The sequence below is a fragment of the Dendrobates tinctorius genome, unplaced genomic scaffold (assembly GCF_039654945.1).
Source record: "Dendrobates tinctorius isolate UK_male_01 unplaced genomic scaffold, ASM3965494v1 ptg000028l, whole genome shotgun sequence".
In the NCBI taxonomy this organism is placed as follows: Eukaryota; Metazoa; Chordata; class Amphibia; order Anura; family Dendrobatidae; genus Dendrobates; species Dendrobates tinctorius.
The window spans coordinates 82,317,801-82,344,827 of record NW_027361696.1 but is presented as its reverse complement, the minus strand read 5'-3'; the positions used below and the strand labels follow the sequence as shown (position 1 = coordinate 82,344,827).

The window sequence follows — 27,027 nt, the reverse complement described above, 5'->3', positions numbered from 1 at the left end:
AGGTTCACAGAGGTAACAAGATGGCAACAACAGGGGCCTTCAGCATCTTCCACGGTAACCTAACGGCTCCCTGCAATGGTGTCGTGGGGAGCACCAATTACTGTTCTATTTAAATGTCAGAGATTGACAACAGCATCTAAATGGTTAACAGCCATGGCCGCTGCTCAGCTCCAGATCTTAGATACACATGACGCTACTTACTTTAGTTGTTTTATCTTGTGTGTGGAAGGAGCTCCGATTCCGAGCCTGCTCCATGACAAATCTGTCCTGGGCCATTAAAGGGGTTGTCCGGTCTAGAATGACTATAGTCTATAGTTACTCTGTGTGACTGAAGACTTGTGAATCTTCCAAGTGCATGCACTGTGAGCTACGATGATTCGCCGCTGTCTGCACCAGGAATGGCATCAATTAGGCTGCCACGTTTTTGGAGCGAGGCCACGCAGAGTGCCTGCAGACTTTTCATTCTAGACTGGACAACCCCTTTAAGGTGTTAGGGGGTAGTCCCATGTTTACATTTGAACCTGTCCAAGATATGGCCATTTTCCATTTTTGCGTTTAAATTTTTTGCTCCCCTTATTCTACCAACCTTAACTTTTTTTATTTTTCCATCCACATAGACATATGAGGGTTTTTTTTTCCCCCAGGAAAAGTTGTACTTTTAAATGATACCATTTATTTTACCACATAGAGTACTAAAAAGCAGGACATAAATTGCAAGTGCGGTGAAATTGCCAAGCGCCCCCACTCCCCTCACTCTGACATTGTTTTTTGGGAATTGTTTTTAAGGCATACATTGTGGGGTAAAATGACCTGGTAATGTGATTCTTTCATTGGTACGATTACGGCAACACCAACTTGTTCAGTTTTATTTATTACTAGCTGAAGAGCCCGGCGCTGCCTGGGCATAGTAACGAACTACGGTTAGTTATAGCAAATTATAATGATTATATCTATGTATATATATAGTTGTGTAGAGCCCCACCCACTCCCACATCATCCCGTCAGCCAGAGCTACCAGACTACTACCCGTAATATCCCACATCATCCCGTCAGCCAGAGCCACCAGACTACTACCCCTAATATCCCACATCATCCCGTCAGCCAGAGCTACCGGACTACTACCCCTAATATCCCACATCATCCCGTCAAAGCCAGTAAAAGTAGAATAGTGAAATTGCACAGAAACATGGTTCACTAAGATCCCAGGTTTTCTACTAGTCAGGCTGATATTCTCACTTATCTGCCACAATAAATGTCACAGTCATGCTTTTCACCAATGGACAGGCACAAACCTTATGCATTAGTACAGTAGAGAAACCTTCACACACATTTTCATGCACCGTCAACTTGTAATTTGTCCGACTGAGTTGCTCATGGATGTGCAGCATCTGTATGCAGTATAGTATCATATTTAATGGGTTGTTATGGGAAAAGCATTACGTGTTATATGGGTATATTCAGGTGAATTATGGGGAAAGTAGCACTTTAAAAAAACTCACAGCATCAGAGCACAGTAACACATCAATAATGCATAAGTGTCTGTGAGAAAATATTAAATCCACATGACATTTAATATGTGGACTTTCCTACATTCATGTGTGTCACTTAATGATACCACACAGGAGGGGGGGGGATTCATTTCTGTCATGTACTCTCTGCTCCTTTCTGGGGGACAGATGATGGCTGGAGCTTATGTTCTTGGGGATGCTAGATTTCTCCCACCATGTCAGTGTCTGCTGTGGTGTTGTCAAGTGGGAAAACATGCGCATAGCAACCAATCACAGCTCAGCTACTTTTAACCAGCTCTGTTGAAATGAGAGATGCTTAGTGATTGGTTGCAAGGAAAACTGTTGGTCATAGCAACCAATCACAGCTTAGCTTCTTTAGAACAGCTCTGGTGAAAGATGCTTTGTGATTGGCTGGTGATACACACACACACACACTGGTTTTTATATATAGAGAATTTAAGGTTGAAAAAAAATTGTGTCACCATTTTCTGAGACGTAACATTTTCAATTTTTGGTCGCAGAAGCTGTGAGAGGGCTTATTTTTCTCAGAGCGAGACAGCATTTTGTTTTATACCATTTTGATCTTGATCTCTTCTTAACTATTTGTTGTGGTGAGTCTGGTGACCAAACTGACCTAAAATTTTGGCGTTTATTCTTTTTCTTTATGGATTTGACCGATTCAGTTCTCCAAGATGTTTGGAACAACCTCCCTGCAGAGCGCCTTCAAAAACTGATTGCAAGTACAAGTGCCCAGAACGACTGATGAAGTTTTGAAGGCGAAGGGCAATCAGCAAATATTGATTTCATTAATTGATAAAAATAAACTATGAATACTTCTATTTTTAAGTGTTCTTACTTTGCAGCATCTTTACCACACCTGCCTAAGATATTTGCACATTCCTATATTCCTGTATGTATATATACAGTGTACATATGTGTGTGTGTGTGTGTGTGTGTATGTGTGTATATATATATATATATATATATATATATATATATATATATATATATATATATATACAGCTTTAACAAGAATTAAGAGACCACTGCACAGTTTTAGAAAAATCAGCTTCTCTACATGTCTGACAGCCGTTCCATTCCAGTGTCAGTTGAATTCCGACCAGAGTACACCTCATTCTACTTAATGTGCTTCTGATTAGGTGATCACCTGAACCAAATCTTATTTAAGGAAGGAAAGTATAAAAAAAACCCTGCTGTGGTTTTCACAATCCTCTTGCAATAGGACAAGCTGGATGGCAAAACAAGTGCAAGTAATATCCCAAAAGTAATAGGAATGAAAAAAATAGCTTTTAACCATGCCGATGGAGTTGAGAAGAAAAGTCTTGAGTGAGGAAAAGAAGGGCTCAATTCTGACTTTACTAGCAGAGGGATACAGTGAGCGTCATGTTGCCTCCATCTTTAAAATTTCTAAGACGGCAGTCCAATACAACAAGGTCAAGCAGCAGACATTGGGGACAACAAAGCTACAGACTGGCAGAGAGAGAAAACGACTCTCCACTGACTGGGATGACTGTCATCTTATTCGAATGTCACGCAGCAACCGCAGCATGACATCAAGTGACCTACAAAAGGAATGGCAAATGGCAGCTGGGGTGAAGTGTACGGCAAGAACAGTTTGTTACAGGCTCGTAGATGCAGGGCTCAAGTCATGAAAAGCTAGAAAAAAAAGCCTTTCATCAATGAGAAGCAAAGAAGAGCCAAGCTGTAGTTTGCCAAAGACCATAAGGATTGGACCATAGAGGACTGGAGTAAGGCTAAATTCACACTTGCATATGGCAGGTCTGCGGATGGCTGCGTACGAGCTACGCCTACGCTATGCCTACTTCCGCATGCATCCTGCGTTGTCCTGCATACCTATCTTTAACATTTGGTACGCAGGGATATGCATTGTTTGCGTTCCTATGCGGGCGGCGGGCACGTCAAAACGCCGCATGCGGACGCATCCGCATACAACGCATGTCCCTGCGTACCCAATGTTAAAGATAGGTATGCAGGACCCATGCGGAAGTAGGTGGAGCTTAAGGGAGTACGTACGCAGCCATCTGCAGACCTGCCATACGCAAGTGTGAACTTAGCCTAAGGTAGTCTCTGATGAGTCTAATTTTCAGCTTTGCCCAACACCTGGTCGTCTAATGATTAGACGGAGACCTGGAGAGGCGTACAATCCACAGTGTCTTGCACCCACTGTGAAATTTGGTGGAGGATCAGTGATGATCTGGGGATGCTTCAGCAAGACTGGAATTGGGCAGGTTAATCTTTGCGAAGGACATATGAATCAAGCCGCATACAAGGTTATCCTGGAAAAATAGTTTATTCCTTCTGCTCAGGCAATGCTCCCCAACTTTGAGGACTGGTTTTTCCAGCAGGACAATGCGCCATGCCACACAGCTAGGTCAATCAATGTGTGGATGAAGCACCACCACTTCAAATCCCTGTCTTGGCCAGCCCAATCTCCAGACCTGAACCCCATTGAAAACCTCTGGAATGTAATCAAGAGGAAGATGGATAGTCACAAGCAATCAAACAAAGAACTGCTTAAATTGTTGTACCAGGAGTGGCATAAGGTTATCCGAAAGCAGTGTGAAAGACTGGTGGAAAGCATGCCAAGACGCATGAAAGCTGTGATTAAAAATCATGGTTATTCCACAAAATATTGATTTCTGAACTCTTCCTGAGTTAAAACATTAGTATTGTTTCTAAATGATTATGGACTTGTTTTCTTAGCATTCTGTGAGGTCTGCAAGCACTGCATTTTTTTGTTATTTTGACCATTTCTCATTTTCTGAAAATAAATACAAAATTTAGTGCTTGGAAATTCGGAGACATGTCAGTAGTTATAGAATCTCTGTATCTCTGTTGCTCTTTGCCCGGCGAATGATGATGCACTGAGCATAGGCACAGTGTTACTGATAACGGGGTGTCTAAGTCCAGGCCACAGGGTAAAGTGTAACTCGCTCACTGTGCAGATTGAATTAATTCATTCTCCAATTCCACAGAAGGGGAATCATCTATCGGCCTCTGTTTAGTGTTCTGCCTTGTAAAAGAGACAATGGATATTTTAGAGACAGATTCAAGATATAGGAGGAAGCATACGGCGACCGTAAGTTTACCCGCTGGGGACTGAAGAGGGGCAATCCACACTCTATGAAGGATTTTTGATTTTTGTATACTTCTAAATAAGCAAATATTAATTAATTTAGGTGTTATGCCTCCGCAAGTTAGCAGTTGTCATGGAGACAGATTATTACTGTACGGCTCTTGAAGAAAGCAGGCGCTGATCAGGGAGGGTCCCTCAATTTTGTTATTATGTACTGAGAAGTTGAACCTCTACAGAATTTCACCTGTTCTGTTAGCAAACAAGGGTTTCCTGGAACTCAAAAGCGGATAATCAGTCTATGTGGATCTGAGTGTGGTCTGTGGCGCACATCGCCTGATTAATGCTTGCTTAAATGAACTCTTCTTTAAAATTGAAACTAACTTTAACCCCTTTCTGACATCGGGCGTAACAGTACAACGGTGTCGGACTTTCTCCCTTTGATGAGCTGTTATGAACATCTGACATGTGCCTCTAGCAGCTTTGGGTGGAATCGTGATCCATCCGTGGCTGTTAACTAGTTAAATCTCTGACAGCCGCATTTAACACGCGCTTCCTGCAAGCGGGCAGGAAATACCTCCCATCGGTGACCCCGTCACGTGAGCGCGGGTAACCGATGGGTCGGCATGACAATCAGAGGTCTCCAGCAGACCTCTATGGTTGTCACTGCCGTATTGCTAGGAGTGCTGCCCAATGGTCGGTGCTCATAGCAAATGAGCAATTCTGCTACATATAGGCGATCTGATCATCGCCTGTATGTAGCAGAGCCGATTGGACAACTGCAGCTTCTAGCCTCCCATGGAGACTAATGAAGCATGCCAAAAGTAAAAAAAAGTTTTTTGTTCAAATCACCCCCGTTCGCCCCATTCAAAATAAATTTTAAAAAAATAAAAGAAAACATGCACATATTTTGAAATCACTGCGTTCAGAATCACCCGATCTATCAATATAAAGAAAGAATTAACCCGATCAACGGCATAATGAGTAAAAAAAGTCAAAACGCCAGAATTATGTTTTTTCGGTCGCCGCAACATTGCATTAAAATGCAATAACGGGCAATCAAAAGATCGTAGCTGCACCAAAATGGTATCATTAAAAACATCAGCTTGGCACGCAAAAAATAAAGCCTCACCCAACCGGAGATCGTGAAAAATGGAGACGTTATGGGTATCAGAAAATGGCGCAATATTTTTATTTAGATAAAAAAGAACCTAGAAGTGTTTGGTGTCTATGAACTCGTAGTGACCAGGAGAATCATAATGGCAGGTCAGTTTTGTCATTCAGTGAGCATGATAAAAAAAGCACTGTGGAATTGCACTTTTTTTTGCAATTTCAGCACACTTGAAATTTTTTTTCCCATTTTCCAGTACACAATATTTTAAAACCAATGGTGTCGTTCAAAATTACAACTCGTCCCACAAAAAACAAGCCCTCGCATGCCCAAATTGACCAAAAAATAAAAAAGTTAAGAGTTTGGGAAGAAGGGGAACAAAAGACAAAAATGCAAAAATGAATATACCTCAGGGGGTTAAGGGATTGATATAAGGAGGCTCATTTTGATACTTGCTGCTGCCCACTTCTCCTATGATTGTGGGTCCTTCTTACCGGAGGTTACAATCTAAAAGGAAATAGTGGAGGGACGGTAATTTGATAAAAGTGATTATTTACAGGAAGGGGCAACATCTGTGCCAACATAAGTATGAAGGACAGTATAGTGCATGCTGCTGACAGAGATTGGCGGCGGCATTTCACGCTCCAGTTGTTAGAGGCAGAGGATGGCTGAATAGCACAGCCATCATCTGCCAAGAAAGATGTGAGATCAGACTTTTTTTTATTTGCGTGCAGAAAATCACACTAAGAGGGAAATGAAGTTCAGTTGTGTAGAAGAGAGAACCAGGCTGCAAGTGCTGCTGAAGCGCCAGGTCCAGAGCTGCTGGGGCCTAACCTCCTGTTGCAGGGGGGAAGGAAATTGATGATGGAGGAGACCCATAACCAGCAGAGGGGGGCGTGGTGAGTCGGGAGTATAAGGAGGTTTACACGGGAAAAGAGGTGCTTCCCGCTGGAGGGCTGAGTGAGAGAAGACCTGCGCTGCGAGCAGCGATAGGCTGCACGAAAGTGATAAGGGTTGGGTGCAATAAGGACCCGGGGAGCGTCGCCGAGCGTGCAGGTCAGAGCACGTCGAGCGGGAGTTTGTTGAGAAGGCTCCCGGCCACAGAGCACAGATCTAGGACGAGCGCAGTAAAGACTTACAAGTACCAGCAGGCATGCAGGGAGACACGTGCCAGGCAGAGTGTTGCAGTCCAGATATCCAAGTATCGGCGGTTGCTCAGAGGCACATACGCCGATTGGAATATTGCGGAGAGCTTCACTCTTCAGCTCCGCAGTTAGATGGACTAGGGGCTCAGGGGGCAAAACCAGTGACTGTCCGCTGCCACCAGAAGTGAGACTGCGTGTTAGGTGAGGGAGCCTGAAGATGCTGCACCGGCCTCCGGAGGTATCACATCACCTGTTAGACCTCCAGAGAGTAACAGACAGTGGAGCTACTATAAGTTAAACCTGATATAAAGACTGTATAGTTGAATAGCAGTTATACTATTTACCCTGAATCCCCTTTTTCCCCGAGGAATTTTTTACTTTTAATTAAGTAAATTATAGTTAACCCCTGCTCCGCGCCTTTGTAGAATTTTGCAGGAACACGGAATGTCGCCACGGACAGGATACAGATCAAGAGTTAAAGTATTTATTGAACAGCAGGGAGTGAGGGATTGAAGGGTAATGGTAAGGAATGGGGCAGAACTGGGAAAGTGGTAGGGTAGGTCAGGGACGAACGAAAGTTCAGTAATAAAGAAGTGAAACTTATCAGTCTGTATTCTTCTTGGGTACAGCTCCTCGGGGTTCCAAAGGTGGCACCTACAACAGCGGCACGTGACATCTCGGTGAGGTCTGTAACAGGCGGTGATCCAACGGTGGCAGCGGCATGAGACATCTCGGTGAAGTCTCTGAGAGGCAGGAAGATTTCTCGTGCTTAAATGTGTCTAGCACAGTACTGAGTCCAGTGTGAGGGACCGCCGGAACGAGACGCCGCTCCGAGGTGTACACAAGTCCTCGGCTACGGGGATTTGGCCTAGTCACCTGCTCCGCACTGCGCGCGCGTTACAGTCTCTCTTCTAAGTTGAGTCACCTCCTGGCGTGACGGGTGGCGGTACGCTGTCAGTCTGTTGTCCACCTCCAGTGGACCTATATATAAGGGATCTGTCAAGTATGTGGTCACTCTTGGGCAGCACGTGTGCGGTACTCACTGTCTCAGAGTATGGCACCTGGCTTAGCTCCACACGGCTCTGCACGGCTCATCACTGCTGGCACGGCTAATCCCCCTAGCACTACAGCTCCTATCCTGGACAGCAGCACGGCCTGTCACAGGCCCAGCACTCTCTGCTCACTGCACTTGGCGCCAAGCCCTCCTGCAGTGCGCGCTTTTCCTTCTTATACTCCTGTGGCTGTGCGCTCTTTCTAGGCTCTCCCCGCCCCCTCTAGTCAGCAGGAAGCTCTGTCTCTCTACTTCTTCCCTCCTGCAGCAGGGCAAGGTCCACCTCGCTCAGGCTTCCCCCCCGGAATTAGAGGATATAGCCCTTTTAGTTCTGGACCCTGCATGCAGGTACCCGTGGTCTGGTCAACCTCCTTACACCTCTGTCACTTCAGATAAAAACATCTGGAATCACTAGATTATGCCGTCAAGGTGGAAAAAAAACAAAAAATAGGCGAGCACATATGAAATAGACTTAAAGTGCAAATAGAATAATGAATTGGGTGCAAATAATAGGTACAAAACTAGAAAAAAAACCCAGAAGCAACGGCAATGATGAATCGAATCGATGCCTTGAGTTACATACAGGGAAGAGAAGTCCATATCTGAGGAAGGGAGAGGCGCAGGATCAAAATTATAACAACTTAAGGTTCAAAACAACAGTGGCATTTATTCCAGTTAGACATTATTGGCAAAATATTCAGACAGGAACAAGTAAATAAAAAATGAAGCACGGGGGCTCAGTGGTTAGCACTGCTGCTTTTTGGCGCTGAGGTCGAGGGTTCAAATCCCACTAAGGACTATAAGGAGTTTTTATGTTCTCCCCGTGTTTGCGTGGGTTTCCTACCTGTTCTCCGGTTTCCTCCCACACTCCAAAGGCATACTGTGAGCCCCAATGGGAACAGGAATGATAATGTCTGGAAAGTGCTGTGGAATATGATGTCGCTATACAGTGGTATGTAAAAGTTTGGGCACCCCTGGTCAAAATTACTGTTATTGTGAACAGATAAGGAAGTTGAAGATGAAATTAACTCTAAAAGGCCAAAGGTCCTAAAGTTAGACACATTTCCTCTTTATTTTAGGAGATATATACATATATACTGTGTGTGTATGTATGTGTGTGTGTGTGTGTGTGTGTGTGTGTGTGTATATGTATATATATATATATATATATATATATATTCATCTTTTGCATTTGAAAAATTAAAAAAAGGAAAATTGTCTGATGCAAAAGTTTGGACCCCCTGCATAGATAGTACCTAATAGCACCCCCTTTTAGAAATCCCACAAGCACTGAAATTTTGCTTGGTCTTCCAGACCTTATCTTGACCTCCACTGTACTTGTTAACTGTCATTTCTACTTTTTCAGAGCAACTTGAAAACGCTTATCTTCTTATAACCTTCTCGTGCTTTGTGAGCCTCCACCATCTTCATTTTCAGAGTGCTAGGCAGCTGTTTAGAAGAAGCAATGGCTGCTGCTTTTTGGCACAAGGTTAGAGTAGGCTGGGTTTTTATAAAGCTGGGAAATTTGCATCAGCTGACCTTTCCTAATGATGATGGTAAACAAGCTGGGAATGAAAAAAAAAATGACTATAATTTTTGTCATAAAATACAAAGCAAATTTGTCTTCTTTAAATTTAGCCCTTTTAGAGATCATTTCAACTTCAACTTCTTTAACTGTTAACAATAACAGTAATTTTGCCCAGGGGTGCCCAAACTTTTACATGCTACTGTATAACTAAAGCATAATAGAAAAAATACTATCTAACCGTTTGTTTTGTGTCTAGGTAAGGAACACTGTGTCAAAACTGCTTCCCTTCCTTATGGCTGTGTGCAATTATTTTGTGCTGTGGATTCCAGTCTCCGAGCCAAGCTGGTACAATGCTTTGATTAAAAGTTTGCCCATTGCAAGCCTGGAGTTCTTTGTTCTCGTCTTTTCCACTGGTGTGGGCAATTTCAGCCCTTATGCTAAGAAAATTTTTCTGGGACTTGTCTTTTCAGCAGCTGGAGATATCTGTCTGGTTTGGCCTGATTACTTTCAACTGGGTAAGACCTCTAAAATAAGTGACGGGACTAATCTAATCCTAGTTTTGGGAATTTTACAACATAAAATAGGGTGCTCATCAAACTTTAAGAGGTTCTGCTACCTTTGTAAAATGTAGCCACTAAATAGTGAGTGATCGATAACCCTGATGATCAGCAGATATTTCTGAGAGAAGATGCAGGCAACAACATGGAATGGGCAAGTATAAGTTGTCGGTTAACAGTTAATCCTTTTTTCCACTTAGTAGACTTTGCTCCTATTCTCCCCAAATTCTGCACTGATCACTCAATTTTATTTCATTCCTAAAATCTGTATTCAGAGATGAAGACCAATCATGAGCTTACAGAGAGATCAGATTACAGGTGCTGCCCATAAATCTAGATATGTATTGAGCTCCTTGAACCCCCCGGTACTTCACAGAAGTTTACAATGTTGAGATGTGAAATAAAAAAAATGTAATTTTTCCCACAAAAATATTTTTAAGCTTCATACTTTGCATTTTCACAAGGGGAACAGGAGAAATTGCACCATAGAATATTGTTGTGCAATTTCTCCAGAGCATACTGATACCCCATATGTGGGGGAAAACCACTGTTTGGGCACACGGTAAGGCCCGAAATTGAAGGAGCACCATTTGAAATTTTGAATGTAACATTTTCTTCAATAATTAGCGCACGCCATGTCACGTTTGGAGAGCCCCTGATTTGCCTAAACAGTGGAAATCCCTCATTTTGGAATCTAGACCCCCTCAAGGAACTTGTCTAGATGTTTGGTGAGCACCATGAAACCCCAGGTGCTTCACAGACGTTTATAATGTTGAGCTGCGAAAATAAAAAAAATTCAAATTTTTCCCACATCTGTTTTTTAGCCCCAAATTTTGTATTTTCACAAGGGTAGCTAGAAAATGGACCCCAAAAATTGTGTAATTTCTCCTGAGTTTACTGATATCCCATATGTGGTCGAAAACTACTTTTGAGGCACAGTGCAAAGCTCATAATGGTAAGAGTGCCATATTACAGTGAAGATTTTGATGAACTGGTTTGAAGGTGCCATGTCACATTGGAAGAGCCCCCAGTAAGTGACCCCATTTAACAAACTAAACCTCTCAATGAATTCATGTAGGGGTGCAGTGATCACAGAATTTTATACCATTGGGCAGTGAAGAAAAAAAATTAACATTTTTACCACCAAGATTTTGTGTTTGCCCCAAATTTTATATTTTCATACTGGGAAATGGATAAAAATGGCACCAAAATTTATCCCACAATTCTTGCTGAATGTTGAAATACCTCATATGTAGCTATACAGTACTGCTTAGGCATATGGAGAGACTCGGGAGCGACGGAACACTATTTGATTTCTAGAGCGCAGATTTTCCTAGAATAGTTTGCAGACTCCATATACAGAGCCCCTAAGTGCTAGAAAAGCTGAATTCCCCCTCAAGTGACCCCATTATGAAAATTATACCCCTTTGGGAAATTATCTACAGGTGTAGTGATGATTTTGACTCCATGGGTGTTTTCCAGAAACAAGAAGTAGTGGATGTTGCTGAGTGAAAATTGCAAACTGCCATTGTAGTGACCAGTATGTTGAAGTGACAAGTACATTATGCCTAGCTTGTGCTTCAGGAGACAAGCACCTAAAAATTAGGTAGACTCTCATCACTACAGAAATGCCAACCCTGTGGACGCTAAATGTGTCTAAAAAGTTAATTTCAGTGCTGGAGTAGTTGAGTGTTAAGTTGATGGTGGAATGAAATTGGTTAAACTGTTCGTGGAACATCTTTAGCTGTTGCTCAGACTCCGTCAAGATGATTAAAATATCATCAATGTAGCGGTAGTAGGCCAGAGGCCTGATGGGACATGAGGACAAAAAGTCGCATTCAAGCTTGACCATGAAAAGATTTGCATACTGTGGAGCTATTTTACTTCCCATAGCTGTGCCAGTCTGCTCCAGATCTTGTTTTCAAATTCAAAGTAATTGTGGGTAAGGATAAATTTAGTGAGTTTCACCACATTAGCATCATTCCCCGTGTTTTCCATGAAGACTTTGCAGGCATTTAATCCATCCTGGAGTGGGATATTAGAGTACAAAGATTCAACATCCATGGCGGCCAGAATGGTTCCTTCTGGTAGAGGACCTATTGCTGCTAGTTTATTCAATAGGTCAGGTGTGTCCTGAATGTAGCTGGGTGTATCCTTTACCAGGGGTTTAAGAACACCCTCTACCCATCTGATAATTGCTGAGAAAGGGTGTCCACACATGAAATTATAGGCCTCCCTGGATTTCCAGATTTGTGGATTTTGGGAAGCATGTAGAATGTCCCTATTCTTGGACTCTCTGGTATCAGGTCATTGCCTCTATGGATTCATCAGACAGACGAGATACCAACTTGTTTATATTTTTTTAATAGTCCTGTGTAGGATCCGACTCCAATTTTCTGTAATGTGATTCAGATGAAACCTCCGAGGAATCCATTCACTTTAATGAGGCAGCTATGTTACTCTGGACTCCGTCTGGCCTCTGTTCAGCGGTGTCCTTCTTTTCAGAAGTGCACAAAACTTGTCGACTGCGCTTTTATATTCGCCTAAAAAGATGGACACGGCCAGTTCATTGGCCAGACGGCATCCGTAGTGCCTCCATCTGCTTCATTATTGGAAATTTTTCTCCAGGGCTTCCGTCTGAATCACGTATTTCAGAGATTTAAAAGGAAACCATGGTGTAAGTGCTCAGCGCAGAGCACAGGATAAATGTGAGCCGAGACTTACTGCAATCTTTCGGAGTCAGAATGGAAAAATCAACAGCATGTGAAGAATTGGTTTTGTTAATTTTTTACATCGTTCCTTGTGCGTTATAAGTGATTAGGTGACTTTATTCTTCGGGTCGGTGCGATTACAGCAATACCAGATTATATTGGGTTTTTATGTTTGGCTGCTCTAACACACTAAAAGACACTTTTTGCATCCCCATATTTAGACAGCTATAATTTTTCCATATTTCGGCTGACAGAGTCATGTGAGGGCTTCTTTTTTGCAGGACAAGTTGACTTTTTATTGGTGCCATTTTTGGGCAATTGACATTTTTTGATTGCTTTCTATTCGATTTTTGGGAGGTTCAATGAACAATATCCAGCAATTCAGGATTTTTTTTTTTAATACCATTCTGAGTGTGGTAAAATTGAAGCAGCTTTGGGTCGGTACGATTACAGCGATACTCCATTTATATCTTTTTTTTTCGTGTTTTGGCGCTTTTATATAATAAAAGCTATATTTATAGAAAAATAATTATTTTTGAATCGTTTTATTCTGAGAGCTATACCTTTTTTATTTTTCAGCTGACGGAACTTTGTGGTGGCTTGTTTTGGCAGGACAATCACGTTTTATTGCACTTTTTGCTCTGTGGTATAATGATAAAGCATTGTTTTTTGCCTCATTATTTTTTTTTTTTTTTTTTTTTTTACAGTCTTCACTGAAGGGGCTAACTAGTGGGACGGTTTTATAGGTCGGGTCGTTCCAGACACGGCGATACCAAACGTGTATTATTATTTTTTTTTTTTATGGGTTTATTTTGAATGGGGCGAAAGAGGGGTGATTTGAACTTTTATATTTTTTTAATATTTTTTGAAACTTTTTTTACTTTTGACATACTTCAATAGTCTCCATGGGAGACTAGAAGCTGCAGTTGTCCGATCGGCTTTGATACACACAGACGATGATCAGATCGCCTGTTTGTAGCAGAAATGCTCACTTGCTATGAGCGCCGACCATCAGGTGCTGCTCATAGCAATCTGGCTATGACAACCATAGGGGTCTGCTGGAGACCTCTGGTTGTCATGCCGACCCATCGGAGACCCGCGATCATGTGATGGAGTCAGCGATGGGCTGGTTTAGTGACTCGCTACCAGTAAGTGTGAATTAAATTGAGACTGTCAGAGACTGACAGCGGCATTTAACTAGTTTAGAGCTGCAGGTGGATCGCAATTCCATCCGTGGCTGTTTCCGGCATATTTCAGCTGTATACATCAGCTGTCATGAGCCCAGAAAGGTGCGTGCTCAGCGCCGGAGCCTGCACCAAGCAGGGTGAGTCTGACATCAGCATACTATTACACCCGATGTCAGAAAGGGGTTAATAACATTTTTTTTTACATTGTCCTAGGATGGAACATTACTGTATAACATCAGATCGCTGATCCAATACTCTGTGATGCTTCTGCAGGGCATCAGAGCAGTGTCTGACAGGCAGGGGAGGAAGCGTGTCAGCTCCTCCTTTTAGCAAGTGCTCACAAGCCACCTTCCCTGAAGGACCCTGTGGCCATCTTGCGGCCGGGGGTGATCATGGAGACTATCATCACAATGCGATCGCATCGTGGTGTGCTGATGGGAGCCGACAGGGAGCTCACTCCCTCTGCGATGCTACTCGATGTCGCTGTCACTATTAACAGTGGCATCAGAGGGGTTAAATGTCCGTGACCGGTGCCGACACTGATCGTGGGCCGTGCAGGGTGTCAACTCTCACATAGAGCTGACACCCACATACAATCGCGGTGGCGCTCAGTTTGAACCCGCCCGATTGTGTCGGCGTACATGTACTGCGGTTTGCGGGAACACAGTTCCTGCAGCAACGTACATGGTGAAGTGGCCGTAGTCCATCAGGTTTCCTATTCTTATGAATCACTCCACTGACACCTGCACCACCGCAAATGTAAGGGAGGGACAGGACTCGTAGTCATGACCTGAGATACTGTAACATCGATGTCCAGTCCTTCCACTACAGAAAACTGTATTCTTCTTTATCATACCTGCATCTCTACATCCAGATTCCCCTGGACACTTCCCAGGCGACCACGGTCCCTCCTTCAGGCGACCCCCAGTAAGGGGGAGACAGTCCAGGTTAACATTTACATTCTCTTTACTTAACCCCTTAGTGACGGAGCCAATTTTTTAAATTCTGACCAATGTCACTTTATGTGGTGATAACTCTGGAACGCTTCAACAAATCCCATTAATTTTGAGATTGTTTTTTCATGGCACATTATAATTTATGATAATGCTAAATTTAGGTCGATAAGTTTTGTGCTTATTTATAAAAAGTTTCAGAAATTTGACAACAATGTAAAAAAATTGCAATTTTCAAAAGTTGAATGATTATCCCTTTAATTCAGGTTGTCATATCACACAAAAACATTAATAAATAACATTTCCCACATGCCTGCTTTACATCAGCACCATTTTTAAAATGCTAATTTATTTTGTTAGCCTTTTAGGAGGTTTAAAAATGTAGCAATAATTTTTCATTTTTTCAAGGAAATTTACAAAATGTATTTTTTTGAGGGCCCTATCCAGGTTTGAAGTGACTTTGGGGGTCCTATATATTGGAAGACCCCAAATGTGATACCATTTTAAAAAGAGCACCCCTCGACATATTGAATACTGCTGTCAAATAGTTTATTAACCCTTCAGGTGATTTTCAGGAATTAATGCAAAGTGGTACAGCCGAAATGAAAAGTATGTGTTTACCACCTAAATGTCGGTAACTTCTGAACTGACCGCTATAGCCGTAGACTCTAAGGCCGCTATTTGGCCATGAACTGCTATGGTAAACATCAGGACCACACAATCATGATCTCGGTGTGTCAATTAGATTAAAGCAGAAGCCCCCACAAGCTATTACCATTTATTAGATGTAGTCACTTTTGACAGCAGCAACTAAGGGGTTAAACAGATCTGGATGGTGCCAACACTAATGATTTGTGATACAGCAAGTTGTCAGCTATAGTGTACAGCTATCAGCTGCTGGATTGTCACCTGTATGGGGATGCTATTCTCTTATACCTCAGGTCAGTAAAAAGACGTATTGGCTGTCATTAAGGGGTTAATACTTCGCATGTTACATCCACAGTTGGCGCATCATGGAATTCACTTGGTTCCTCATCTTTCCCTGCTTGGCTGTCATTTCTGTGCAGTACATGCCCTATAAGCTATACCTACAATGCCCACTAGTATGCCCCCATCTAGTGGCCTACAACAGAACTACACTTACCCTATGTATAAGAACTACATACTAAAGTGCCCCCCTCTAATGTCTCCAAAAGGATGCACTTACCCTAAACTGTACATGCATATCAGTATACATCACATTACATTATATACAGAATAACACTAAGAAACGCAGTCACCAATGCATGGTAACATAAATGTGGCAGTACCAAAAATGTGCGCGGCAATACATGTTCCTATGTAGCAGTACCGCAAGCATTCATCATAGACATTATCAACATTAGCAATATTTAAACATTAGTAGATCAAAGAATTAAAGAAAGGGAAGCAAGGTGGTATATTCTATCTCACCCCCTTAATCATGTAACCATATTTTCTACTTAATGGAGTAAACCACAAGTTCATACAGGACTGGGTGAGTGCTGCATTTAATCTATTTCTTATGATACCAAATATGTGCATGTTTGACTTTTATTGTTTTATTTTGAATGGGTTGAAAGGGGGGTGATTTGAACTTTTATTTTTTTTTTATTTTTATATTTTTCAAAACATTTTTTTCCTTTTGGCATGCTGCAAGAGTCTCCATGGGATACTAGAAGCTGCCACAACCCGATCGGGTGGCACCACACCAAGCCAGTACTCATGACCATAGAGGTCTCCAGGAGACCTCAGGTTGTCATGCCAATGAACCGGTGACCCGTGATCACGTGATGGGGGTCAGGTTTCTGGCACAATGGCCAGAAGTTCGAGTTAAATGCCGCTGTCAGCGTTTGATAGCGGGGTAAATAGCTGCGGGTGGATCGCAGTCTTTAAAAAACAACCAGACTCGGGAAGACCTAACAGTTGTGTTGGCAACTTCCGCAGTGTTGTTGTTACGGGGATCGGTTGTCTGCCTTCTGTCTGCGGCGACCACACTGCTTCTTCATGCCTGTTGGGGTGCTACGCCTCCCTCCCCCTGTGTTCTGCTGTCCTCGCTCTGCGTGTCCTCCTGCCAGGTTGGGTCAGTTACTATATCATCCACCACCTCGTCTTCCACTTCTGCACCCTGGTCCTTCGCCTGACTTTCTGGCAATTGTGACTCATCATCATCCACCTCTTGTGACACTTTCCCACTGTCAAATATTTGGGCAACACTATATGCGATCTCCTCTTGCCCCGCTTCAAATGGACCCGAATCTATAAATGGAAAAGTGAACAGCTCTTCGGAGTGTCCAAATGTGGGATCAGTTGTCTCCGGGCAATCGGCATGGTGGGAGGAAGGAGGATGAGGGTGAGGAACATGCGGTCCAGACTCACGGCTACTGAGACTTGACCGTATGGAAGACGGTGGTGGTGGTGGCAAAGTGACTGGAAGCATTATCAGCTATCCAACCAACAACATTTGTGCTGTGGACCTCTAATAATTGGGACAGGAAGGTCGGGCGAGAAGATGTGGGTGTTTGTTGTGACACAATTTCAGGTTGCCCACGGCCTCGGCCTCTGCATGCACCATCACGACCAGTTCTCCTTCCCTTGCCACGCAACTTGCCCATTTTAAATGGAGGACAATATTTTCCACGTTCACTACTAATGGCTGAATTTGGAGCGAACTTATATGTGTTCTGTCTCACAGAAAACCACAGTTTTAAATAGCTGGCCTGTAGGTAGCTATTTTTACCAGCAAACTGGTGTCAATAACTTTGCTAACACACTGCAACAAAATTTACATGGAGGCCAGAAATAGCAGAATTTTGAGCGCACTTATATGTGATCCATGTGACGGACAAACCACAGTTTTAAATAGATGGATTATTAGTGCTGTAATATGGAAAGGATCTGGCTGTATTCTGCAGTGCCAACAAGCACATGGAGCAGACACATGATGTTCTCTGGATTGCATCTTAAGCAAATAATCAGGATTAAGATACAAAAAAATTATTCCTGGCCTCTGATACCTGGGGCAATGTCTAGAAATATCTGTAAAAGCAGCAGCAGACAAAACTGGAATGGACCCTCTTGCTATATGCACTGCAGTCTGCCACATACACTGCCTGCCTGCCTAGCACTGATACCTATGCAGCTGGATTAGACCTCAGAATGACTGGTAGTTGAGATGAATATGTGTATAATATATTGTGGTATACCTACACTAAGAAGCAAGTAAATCTCTCCCTAGCTCAGTAGCACCTCTCGCTACACTGCCTGATTCCAGAGTAGACTGTGACGAACATGGCGGTGCCAGGTCTGATATAGACCTGATGACGCTGTGCTGCCAGCAAGGGCTGCCATTAGGAATTTTGGGGCCCCATACTGGAAAAGTTTTCGGGGCCCCATTGAGACTCCGCCCTGGCTCCATCCCAGCTCCGCCTCCACCCCTCGAACTGTCCACAGCCCCACCGCTCGCTATTGGAAAAATTCCACTTCTCACCAATCACACATTAACAGTTCCCATCACCAGATCACACATACAGCCAGCAGCTTTTGTTTTGGCCAAAAGATTTTTTAAGCCTCCACCACTACAAGGTAGACTCTTTTGTCCCCGCCCTACTCTGTCCTATTAAACATTTGTTAAAATATCCAATACAATTTAGGTATATTTTTATTCTTGAATTTTTAAAATCACCAATAATATCACATCCAAAGGGACAAATACCACCGCACCATGTCCAGACACCATATTACCACCACAAAGTGACCTATAATACCACATACAAGGAACAAATACCGCCACACCATATCCAGACCAAATATTACCACCATCCACCACAGTGACCGAATAATATCACATACAAGGGACAAATACCACCGCACCATGTCCAGACCACATATTACCACCACAGTGACTGAATAATATCACATACAAGGGACAAATACCACCACACCATGTCCAGACCACATATTACCTCCACATGGTGACCACTAATACCACATACAAGGAAAAAATACCACCACACCATGACCAGATCACATATTACCACCACATGGTGACTGAATACAACAATACTGATCATTAACAAAAAAACACAATACTATCACCATAAGTGCCAATATACACAGGAGATCTGTACTTAGTATGCAGTGTCTGTGTACAGGTAAAACAGTGATCACTGGTGACATTATACACAGGAGCTCCGTATATAGTGTCAGTATACAGTTAATACAGTCATCACCAGTGACATTATACACAGGAGCTCTGTATATAGTGTCAGTGCACAGGTAACAGAGTGATCACTGGTGACCTTGTACACAGGAACTCTGCATATAATTTATAGTGTCAGTGTACAGGTAACACACTGACTCACCAGTGACATCTCTACAGTAGGCAAAGTCCTTCATCTTCATCCAGCACAGACTGCCATCACGTCTTCCAGCCAGGGCTTGTCTCTGCAGGAAATAATACAGTTATAGAGAGCTCCACTTGCAGAACACATTACTTAATTTTTCCCCACTTCTACACTACACCAGATGAAGAAAAAAGTCGACATAGCGTAGCTCTGCACAGTAACAGGACCAATGTGGGCCCACTCTACCCACCAAGCCCCGTATGCCAGTCAGGGCAATAATGCCCTGATGGTGGCCCTGCAGCCAGCCAATCACTGTAATGCCACAACCAACATGGCTGCGGCATTACAGTGTGTGCCAGACAATCCCTGCATGTTCATTGGCTGTCTAAAGAGTGCCAAACATGCAAGTGAGGCCTTGTGGGGCCTTTTGGGATCTCTTGGAGGAGTCATCGTTGTGATCTTGGGGTAACTTTGGGGCTACTTTTGGAAAGGTTCACCACTGTTCCATGTTTTTGCGATTTGTGGATAATGGCACTCACTGTGGTTCGCTGGAGTCCCAAAACTTTAGAAATGGCTTTATAACCTTTTACAGACTGATAGAACTCAATTACTTTGTTTCTCATTTGTTCCAAAAAATCCTCGAAAGTTAGACATCATGTCCTGATCCACTTTGTCAGACAGGTCCTATTTAAATGATTTCTTGATTGTGCACATGTGTGGCAGTATTCAGTCCTGGGTGTGGCTAGGGAATGTAAACTCAACTTCCCAAAAATCTGGTAAACCACAGTTAATTTATGTTTTAGGAGAGGGGTAGGGCAATCACCTTTTCACACAGGGTCTTGTAGGTTTGGATTTTGTTTACCTTAATAATAAAGACCTTCATTTATATTTTGATTACTTGTGTTATCTTTGTCTAATATTTAAATTTGTCTTGTGATTTAGTGTACAGAAAATCAGTAAGGGGGCAAACACTTTTTCACACAACTGTATGTATTACCAGCATGAGCATGCCCACTAACTGATTGTTTTTTTGACTTGACAGCAATTCAAATGAATAGAGTCCAATGTTTCCAATGAGTGCCCTGCATCCTGAATTATCAAAATCTCCAATGTATATGGTGCTTGGCTTTAGCTAATTGAGATTGTCCTACAGTACACCAATTATTTTGTGGTAATATTATATATTATATTTCAGTGTTGCCTCTTTTGACTAAAGGCTGTGTCTGGTATTGCAGCCCAATTTCATTCACCTGATTGAGCCTGAGCTGCTGTATGAGACATAGTCTATAGATAAAAATGGCGCTATACTTGGAAATAAAAATCAGAACCTCCTTTCCTGCCCCAATCGAATCAGTTCAAATAAAAAGAGACAAGGAGTAAATTTATAAAGTGTCCTTTGTACATTCTTTATTATTTTCCAGAATCTATTTGATCTTTTACACTTGGAATAGACTGGCTTTTATTTGAGGTCATTGGTTTTCAGCTTGCTGACCATTTCCATGTTAAGAATTTACATGACATGTTTTGTTCTCTTTCAGGAATGGTCATGTTTGGATTGGCCCATCTCATGTACACATTTGCATTTGGCTTTCACCCTCTGAATCTCCGAATTTTTATTGTCATCGCCCTGTTTGTTGTCACTTTTTACTCTATGACTTTCTCCTACCTGAGTGGGCCTTTTATCCCTATGGTGGCAGGATACACTATGCTGATTGGCACTATGACGTGGAGGGCACTTTCCAGGGTCAGCTTAGCTTCCCACAAGTTCTCCTGGGCACATATCTCTGCGGCAGTGGGATCCATTTTTTTTATGATTTCTGACTGTGTACTGGCCGTTGATAAATTCTGCTTTCCTCTTTCCAAATCCCGGGAGATTATCATGTCAACGTATTATGGTGCACAGATGCTGATAGCCCTTTCCATCACTGGCTGGTCCAAAGATGACTTTATGTGGAAATCAAAGTAATATTTAATACAAAAGAAATAATTTGTCATATCATGTATTGTCATAAAGTTGGTCACTTCACTCCAATAAAATAAAATCCTGTTATGGCGTAAAGCCTTGTTTCTGAACAACGTAATTATACGAAAAGAAGAAGCTGGTGCCGAGGTCAGTTGACTTTTGTAGGTGCAACTTTTTTAATTCTCTGCTTTCAGATTTTATCGCTGGTTGTAACCACCTATGGACATACATTTCCATGGCTGCCCCAACTGGGGAAATGTAGCATTATATGGCAACTATGTATAAGGATGGCGAAATTATAAATGACTTGAGTTATTACCAAGAAAACTGTACAGTAAGTTTTTCCTCTTCCTGTGTTAAGTGGCACAGATTGAAGGAGCATTGTCATACCCACTCATTAGAGCGGATTGCTTCGCGTGACTCTGGTCCATGGTCCACGTCAGTGCTCTCTGGCTGTGGACAAGAGCTGCGCGAATTGCCTGATTTTCTGGGTTCACCAGTGTGACATTTTTTTCACTGGCCTAGTGTGATATCATCTGTGTGGTGCACAGGTGCGGTTTTGCCAGCCCGGCTAATCATAAGCGGAGTCAGAAAACACATAAAATAGACTTTAAAAAGGTACAAATCAAAAGAAAAATTTGGCACAAATAAAAAGTGAGCTTAAAACACTAAAAACTAGTGAAAAAAAGGCACAAACCCAATAATGAATGGGAGCCTTAACTTACACCCAGATAGTTGTGTCTCTTTCTTCGTTACCACCTCTTTTGCAGGTACACCAATCTCCTACACATACACTACAACCAGCCTGTTCTGATTTGGTGCTCGGACTTGTAGTCTCATAATCCATATCAGAAATAGCGAACTAAACACTAAAGCAGGGGGTCCTCAAACTTTTTAAACAGGGGGCCAGTTCATGGTCCCTCAGACCATTGAAGGGTCGAAATATAGTTTAAAAAAAACAGTGAACAAATTCCTATGCACACTGCACATATCTTATTTTGAAGTAAAAAAACAAAACAGGAGCAAATACAATAGTTAAAATAAAGAACAAGTAAAGATAAATCAGCAAACTTACCGGTATTTCAATGGGAACTATGGGCCTGCTTTTGGCCAATGAGATGGTCAATGTTCGGTTCCATATTTGTCACTGCTAGTCGTAACAAGTGAAGCAATTTTTCTCTTTCTTGATAACATTGTTTCCTAGGGATTCAAAATTGCAATTAGTAAAATACCAATATATATACAGCGCTACAAAAACAATATACCAGCAATAAAATTGCACACACAGAGACATACAGACTGCACTGCCCATCAATGCCGTCTGTTCAGTGCCCATCAATGTAGCCTTGCCAGTCCATATCATTTCAACCTCACCAGTGCCCATATTGGTGAAACTCCACTTTAACCTCAGGCTCAGACTGGTCTGGTGTGAGAGTCCCCAATAGGCAGGTAAATGTCCCAATAGGCAGAATAGATCCCTAATAGACAAGTAAATGTCCCCAATAGGCAGCATAGGTCCTGAATAGGCAGTATAGGACCCCAATAGGCAGGTAAATGTCCCCAATTAGCAGCACAGATCCCCAATAGGCAGGTAAAAGTCCCCAATAGGCAGCACAGGTCCCCAATAGGCAGGTAACTGTCCCCAATAGGCAGGTAAATGTCCCCAATAGGCAGCACAGGTCATCAATAGGCAAGTAACTGTCCCCAATAGGCAAGTAAATGTCCCCAATAGGCAGCACAGGTCCCCAATAGGCAGGTAAATGTCCCCAATAGGCAGCACAAGTCCCCAATAGGCAGCACAAGTCCCCAATAGGCAGGTAAATGTCCCAAATAGGCAGCACAGGTCCCCAATAGGCAGGTAACTGGTGCCCCTGAGGGTTCAGTTGCCACAAAGGTACTGCACCTCCTCCTGAGGTGTAGTATCCCACTTCCCAGGTAAGATGGTAACACCTGACCAGACTCCAACACCTACATTCAGCACAGACACCTTAGAACAGCAGAGCACCCTTTATGGCAGCTGCTTTGGTTCATGAAGGGTGGAGCTTAAATTTCACTAGAGAGGAAAGTTGACAGGAAGTTGGTCAGAAGTTCCCCTATGGGGGATGGAAAGAGAACATGTTTGCAGCAGCTCCCTGTGAGTTGGAGCTGTTGGCAAGGAAAGAGGAAGAAAGAAGGATCAGTTGTTTAGAAGGAACATAGATATGAACGGAACGTGAGGAGGAGAGAGACTGGGTATTAGGGCTAGAGCAGAGCCCTTTCCTAAGTTTAATGTGCCAAGGCCGGGCGTCGGTATCTGAGGCTGTGTGTGATACTAATGATCCTACAGCAAAAACCAGAGGAATAGAAGTTGTGACTAGAGTTGAGCGACTTTTGGTTTTTTAGGGTCGAGTTTCGTTTCGTGAAACCCGACCTTTCCAAAAGTCGGGTCGAGCAAGATCGGCCGATTATAGGGAAAAGTCGGGGTCATCCCGAAACACGAAACCCAATGTAAGTCAATGGGGAATAAAAGTCGGCAGTGAGAGGAGGACAGGAAACACACCTACAGTGCTCATTTGAATGCCAAAAGCATCAATTCTTCTTACTTAAGCTTGTCAACCTTAATTAACTTCATAATACAAGTTTCGCACTGAAAAATGGGGGTTATTTGGCTAAAGTTGTGGGGGGGGGTAGGGCTGGCTCCAGGTTTTCATGTGCCCTGGGCGAAAGAGCGCCCCTTTAACACATACCACAACTCATCATGCTCCGATACGGCAGAGAAATAGCGGTATAGTACAATGAATACTTCACTTTTTACATCTCATGACGAGGCCCATCTATTTCTCCATACAGAATCATTGGTCCCATATAATGTTTGAAACAGTATATGATGAGCTCCACATAATGCTACAGTATATGTTGGTCCCCATGGATGAAGCTCCACTGTCTTATGGGCCCAAATAATGCTCCAAACATAATGGGCCCCATTTCTAATGCTCTAGAGTATAATGGGCCCTGTAAATGCTGCTCCAGTGTCTGATGTCCACCTTTGGAATGTTCCAGTGTATGGTGAGCCCCATCTATCATTCTCCAGAGTATAGTGCTCCCCAAAAATTGCTGTCCCAACATTGAAAACAATCAAATAAGTCTCCTCGCTAGGGAATCCCTGTACTAGTCTGGACTCCTCGTCGTCCCCATCTCACTGCACAGTATTTCAACCTTGCAAGTGCTGTGATCCTGAGCAAGCAGGGGGGGCCCAGTCGTTGGCGACTGCACTGGCACAGGGCCCCTGATAGTACGGTGGTGTGTCTGATGGCGGGTGGGCCGAACCTGCACTTTCATCTGCAGCTTCCTCTTTGTCACCGTGTAAGATGGAACTGTATATGGGAAGGGTAACCTGAGTTTCATCAGGGTCAGATTCAGGCCGTGTAGCGTGCGAGGGGAATGTAGTGGTCTGGGTCAATGTACCAGCAGATTCATCGAGCAGTGGCTGGGCATCAGTGCACTTGTGTCGCCCCCAGGAGTACGGTCGCCACAGTGGCATTACCTTCCTCTTAGGGAGTGTGATGTCTTGCTTGGGAGCAACGAAGGATCTCTCTAGCAGGTTAACTGATTGGGCGGCGTTATTCCCACGAGTCATGACCCTCCAAACAGCGTTCATGAAGGCAAAGTGTTTGTTTTACGTGGGCAGTATGGTTGCAAAGCTGAACCTTAAAGGAATGTCCAGAAGGGCACCACCAGGAGTGGAGCCTACGGTTAAATTCGACTCCACCTGGGAAACCTCAACCATGCCAGCTACAGAACAGATGCACACATTGCAAGCTTAATTCCGTTAACGAACGAGACTCCGTCATGCCCCGCGGTCCGAGTCCGGCTTACTAGAGGGACACGTGAGGCTCTGGCACATGAGATTGGCCAATAACTGGTGTGTCATGCCCTTACATGTCCGTGGCTGCATGTGCGCTACACTGAAAAGGCCAGCGTTTGTCGCTTACAGGTGCAGATAACCCGCTGAACAACGTTAGTGATGGGGATCACTGATTACAATTATTACTCGCGAACGATGATTTCCCAGTAAGTGCAGGTCAACCGCAGTTCCGGAATTAGGCCTAACCGTCATTCCTGAAAAAATGAAAAACTTAGGTGTGCAAACCACAGGTGCTGTAGCTTGCTTAACAGCTCGCCAGCCGTTCTCACGCCCAGTATGGATTACACGTGATTGCACAAAGGTGAGAAAGGGTACCGTATCCCCGGATAACATGTATGGATAGCGTACACATTCAAAATATGTCTATACATCAGGAGGCAGGCTCAGACGGTGTTAGGCCCAGTATGGATTGCACGTGATTGCACAAAGGTGAGAAAGGGTACCGTATCCCCGGATAACATGTATGGATAGCGTACACATTCAAAATATATGTCTATACATCAGGAGGCAGGCTCAGACGGTATTAGGCCCAGTATGGATTGCACGTGATTGCACAAAGGTGAGAAAGGGTACCGTATCTTTGGATAACATGTATGGATAGCGTACACATTCAAAATATATGTCTATACATCAGGAGGCAGACTCAGACGGTGTTAGGCCCAGTATGGATTACACGTGATTGCACAAAGGTGAGAAAGGGTAACGTATCCCCGGATAACATGTATGGATAGCGTACACATTCAAAATATATGTCTATACATCAGGAGGCAGGCTCAGACGGTGTTAGGCCCAGTATGGATTGCACGTGATTGCACAAAGGTGAGAAAGGGTACCGTATCCCAGGATAACATGTATGGATAGCGTACACATTCAAAATATATGTCTATACATCAGGAGGCAGGCTCAGACGGTGTTAGGCCCAGTATGGATTGCACGTGATTGCACAAAGGTGAGAAAGGGTACCGTATCCCAGGATAACATGTATGGATAGCGTACACATTCAAAATATATGTCTATACATCAGGAGGCAGGCTCAGACGGTGTTAGGCCCAGTATGGATTGCACGTGATTGCACAAAGGTGAGAAAGGGTACCGTATCCCTGGATAACATGTATGGATAGCGTACACATTCAAAATATATGTCTATACATCAGGAGGCAGATTCAGACGGTGTTAGGCCCAGTATGGATTACACGTGATTGCACAAAGGTGAGAAAGGGTACCGTATCCCCGGATAACATGTATGGATAGCGTACACATTCAAAATATATGTCTATACATCAGGAGGCAGGCTCAGACGGTGTTAGGCCCAGTATGGATTGCACGTGATTGCACAAAGGTGAGAAAGGGTACCGTATCCCCGGATAACATGTATGGATAGCGTACACATTCAAAATATATGTCTATACATCAGGAGGCAGGCTCAGACGGTGTCAGGCACAGTATGGATTTGACGGCCCAGAATACACAGCGGAGGAGCAGGGAGAGGTAAAGATTGCAAATGCTGGGGCCCTACCCAAGCAAGGGGGGCCCACTCGTGGGCGTCAGTACTGGCACTGGGCCCCTCATAGTACGGCGGTGTGTCTGACGGCGGGTGTGCACCACCACCGTCAGAGACACTTGATTGCACTATGAGGGACCCTGTGCCAATGCCCGCGCCCAAGAGTCGGCCTACCCACCTGTCCAGGGCAACGGCACTCGCACGGTGTCGTGCGCTAGGTGGTGACCCCGGCCATGGGGGGGAGGCAGCACAGTTAGGGAGTTTTAGAAAGTGGCATATGTTGATGTTGGACATTCAGCTGATGCAAAAGGCGAAATAGGTCAAGTCCCAGGAAGAGGTGGACCAAAGCAAGCCATTTTTCTGTCACCCTATGTGTCATCAGGGGAAGGTGGGACAAAATCCTTGGAAACCCATGCATGGTTCATTTTA

At 43.5% G+C, this 27,027-nt stretch overlaps 1 protein-coding gene across 1 annotated transcript; it reads left to right on the top strand.

The window, feature by feature from the left end:
- Positions 1-4,296: 4,296 nt before the first annotated feature.
- On the top strand, positions 4,297-21,289 carry TMEM86B (transmembrane protein 86B). The gene is made up of 3 exons (XM_073571085.1): positions 4,297-4,629; positions 9,715-9,973; positions 20,769-21,289. The coding sequence occupies exons 1-3, from the start codon at positions 4,579-4,581 to the stop codon at positions 21,194-21,196; spliced, it is 738 nt and encodes a 245-aa protein (XP_073427186.1). The 5' UTR covers positions 4,297-4,578; the 3' UTR covers positions 21,197-21,289.
- The last annotated feature ends 5,738 nt before the right edge of the window (positions 21,290-27,027 follow it).

Bases quoted from the DNA above. Each gene is read 5' to 3' on its own strand.
- TMEM86B (XM_073571085.1), top strand. From the start codon at position 4,579: ATGGATATTTTAGAGACAGATTCAAGATATAGGAGGAAGCATACGGCG. The intron at 4,630-9,714 runs GTAAGTTTACCC...TTTTGTGTCTAG, and splicing joins GGAGGAAGCATACGGCGACC to GTAAGGAACACTGTGTCAAA. The intron at 9,974-20,768 runs GTAAGACCTCTA...GTTCTCTTTCAG, and splicing joins GCCTGATTACTTTCAACTGG to GAATGGTCATGTTTGGATTG.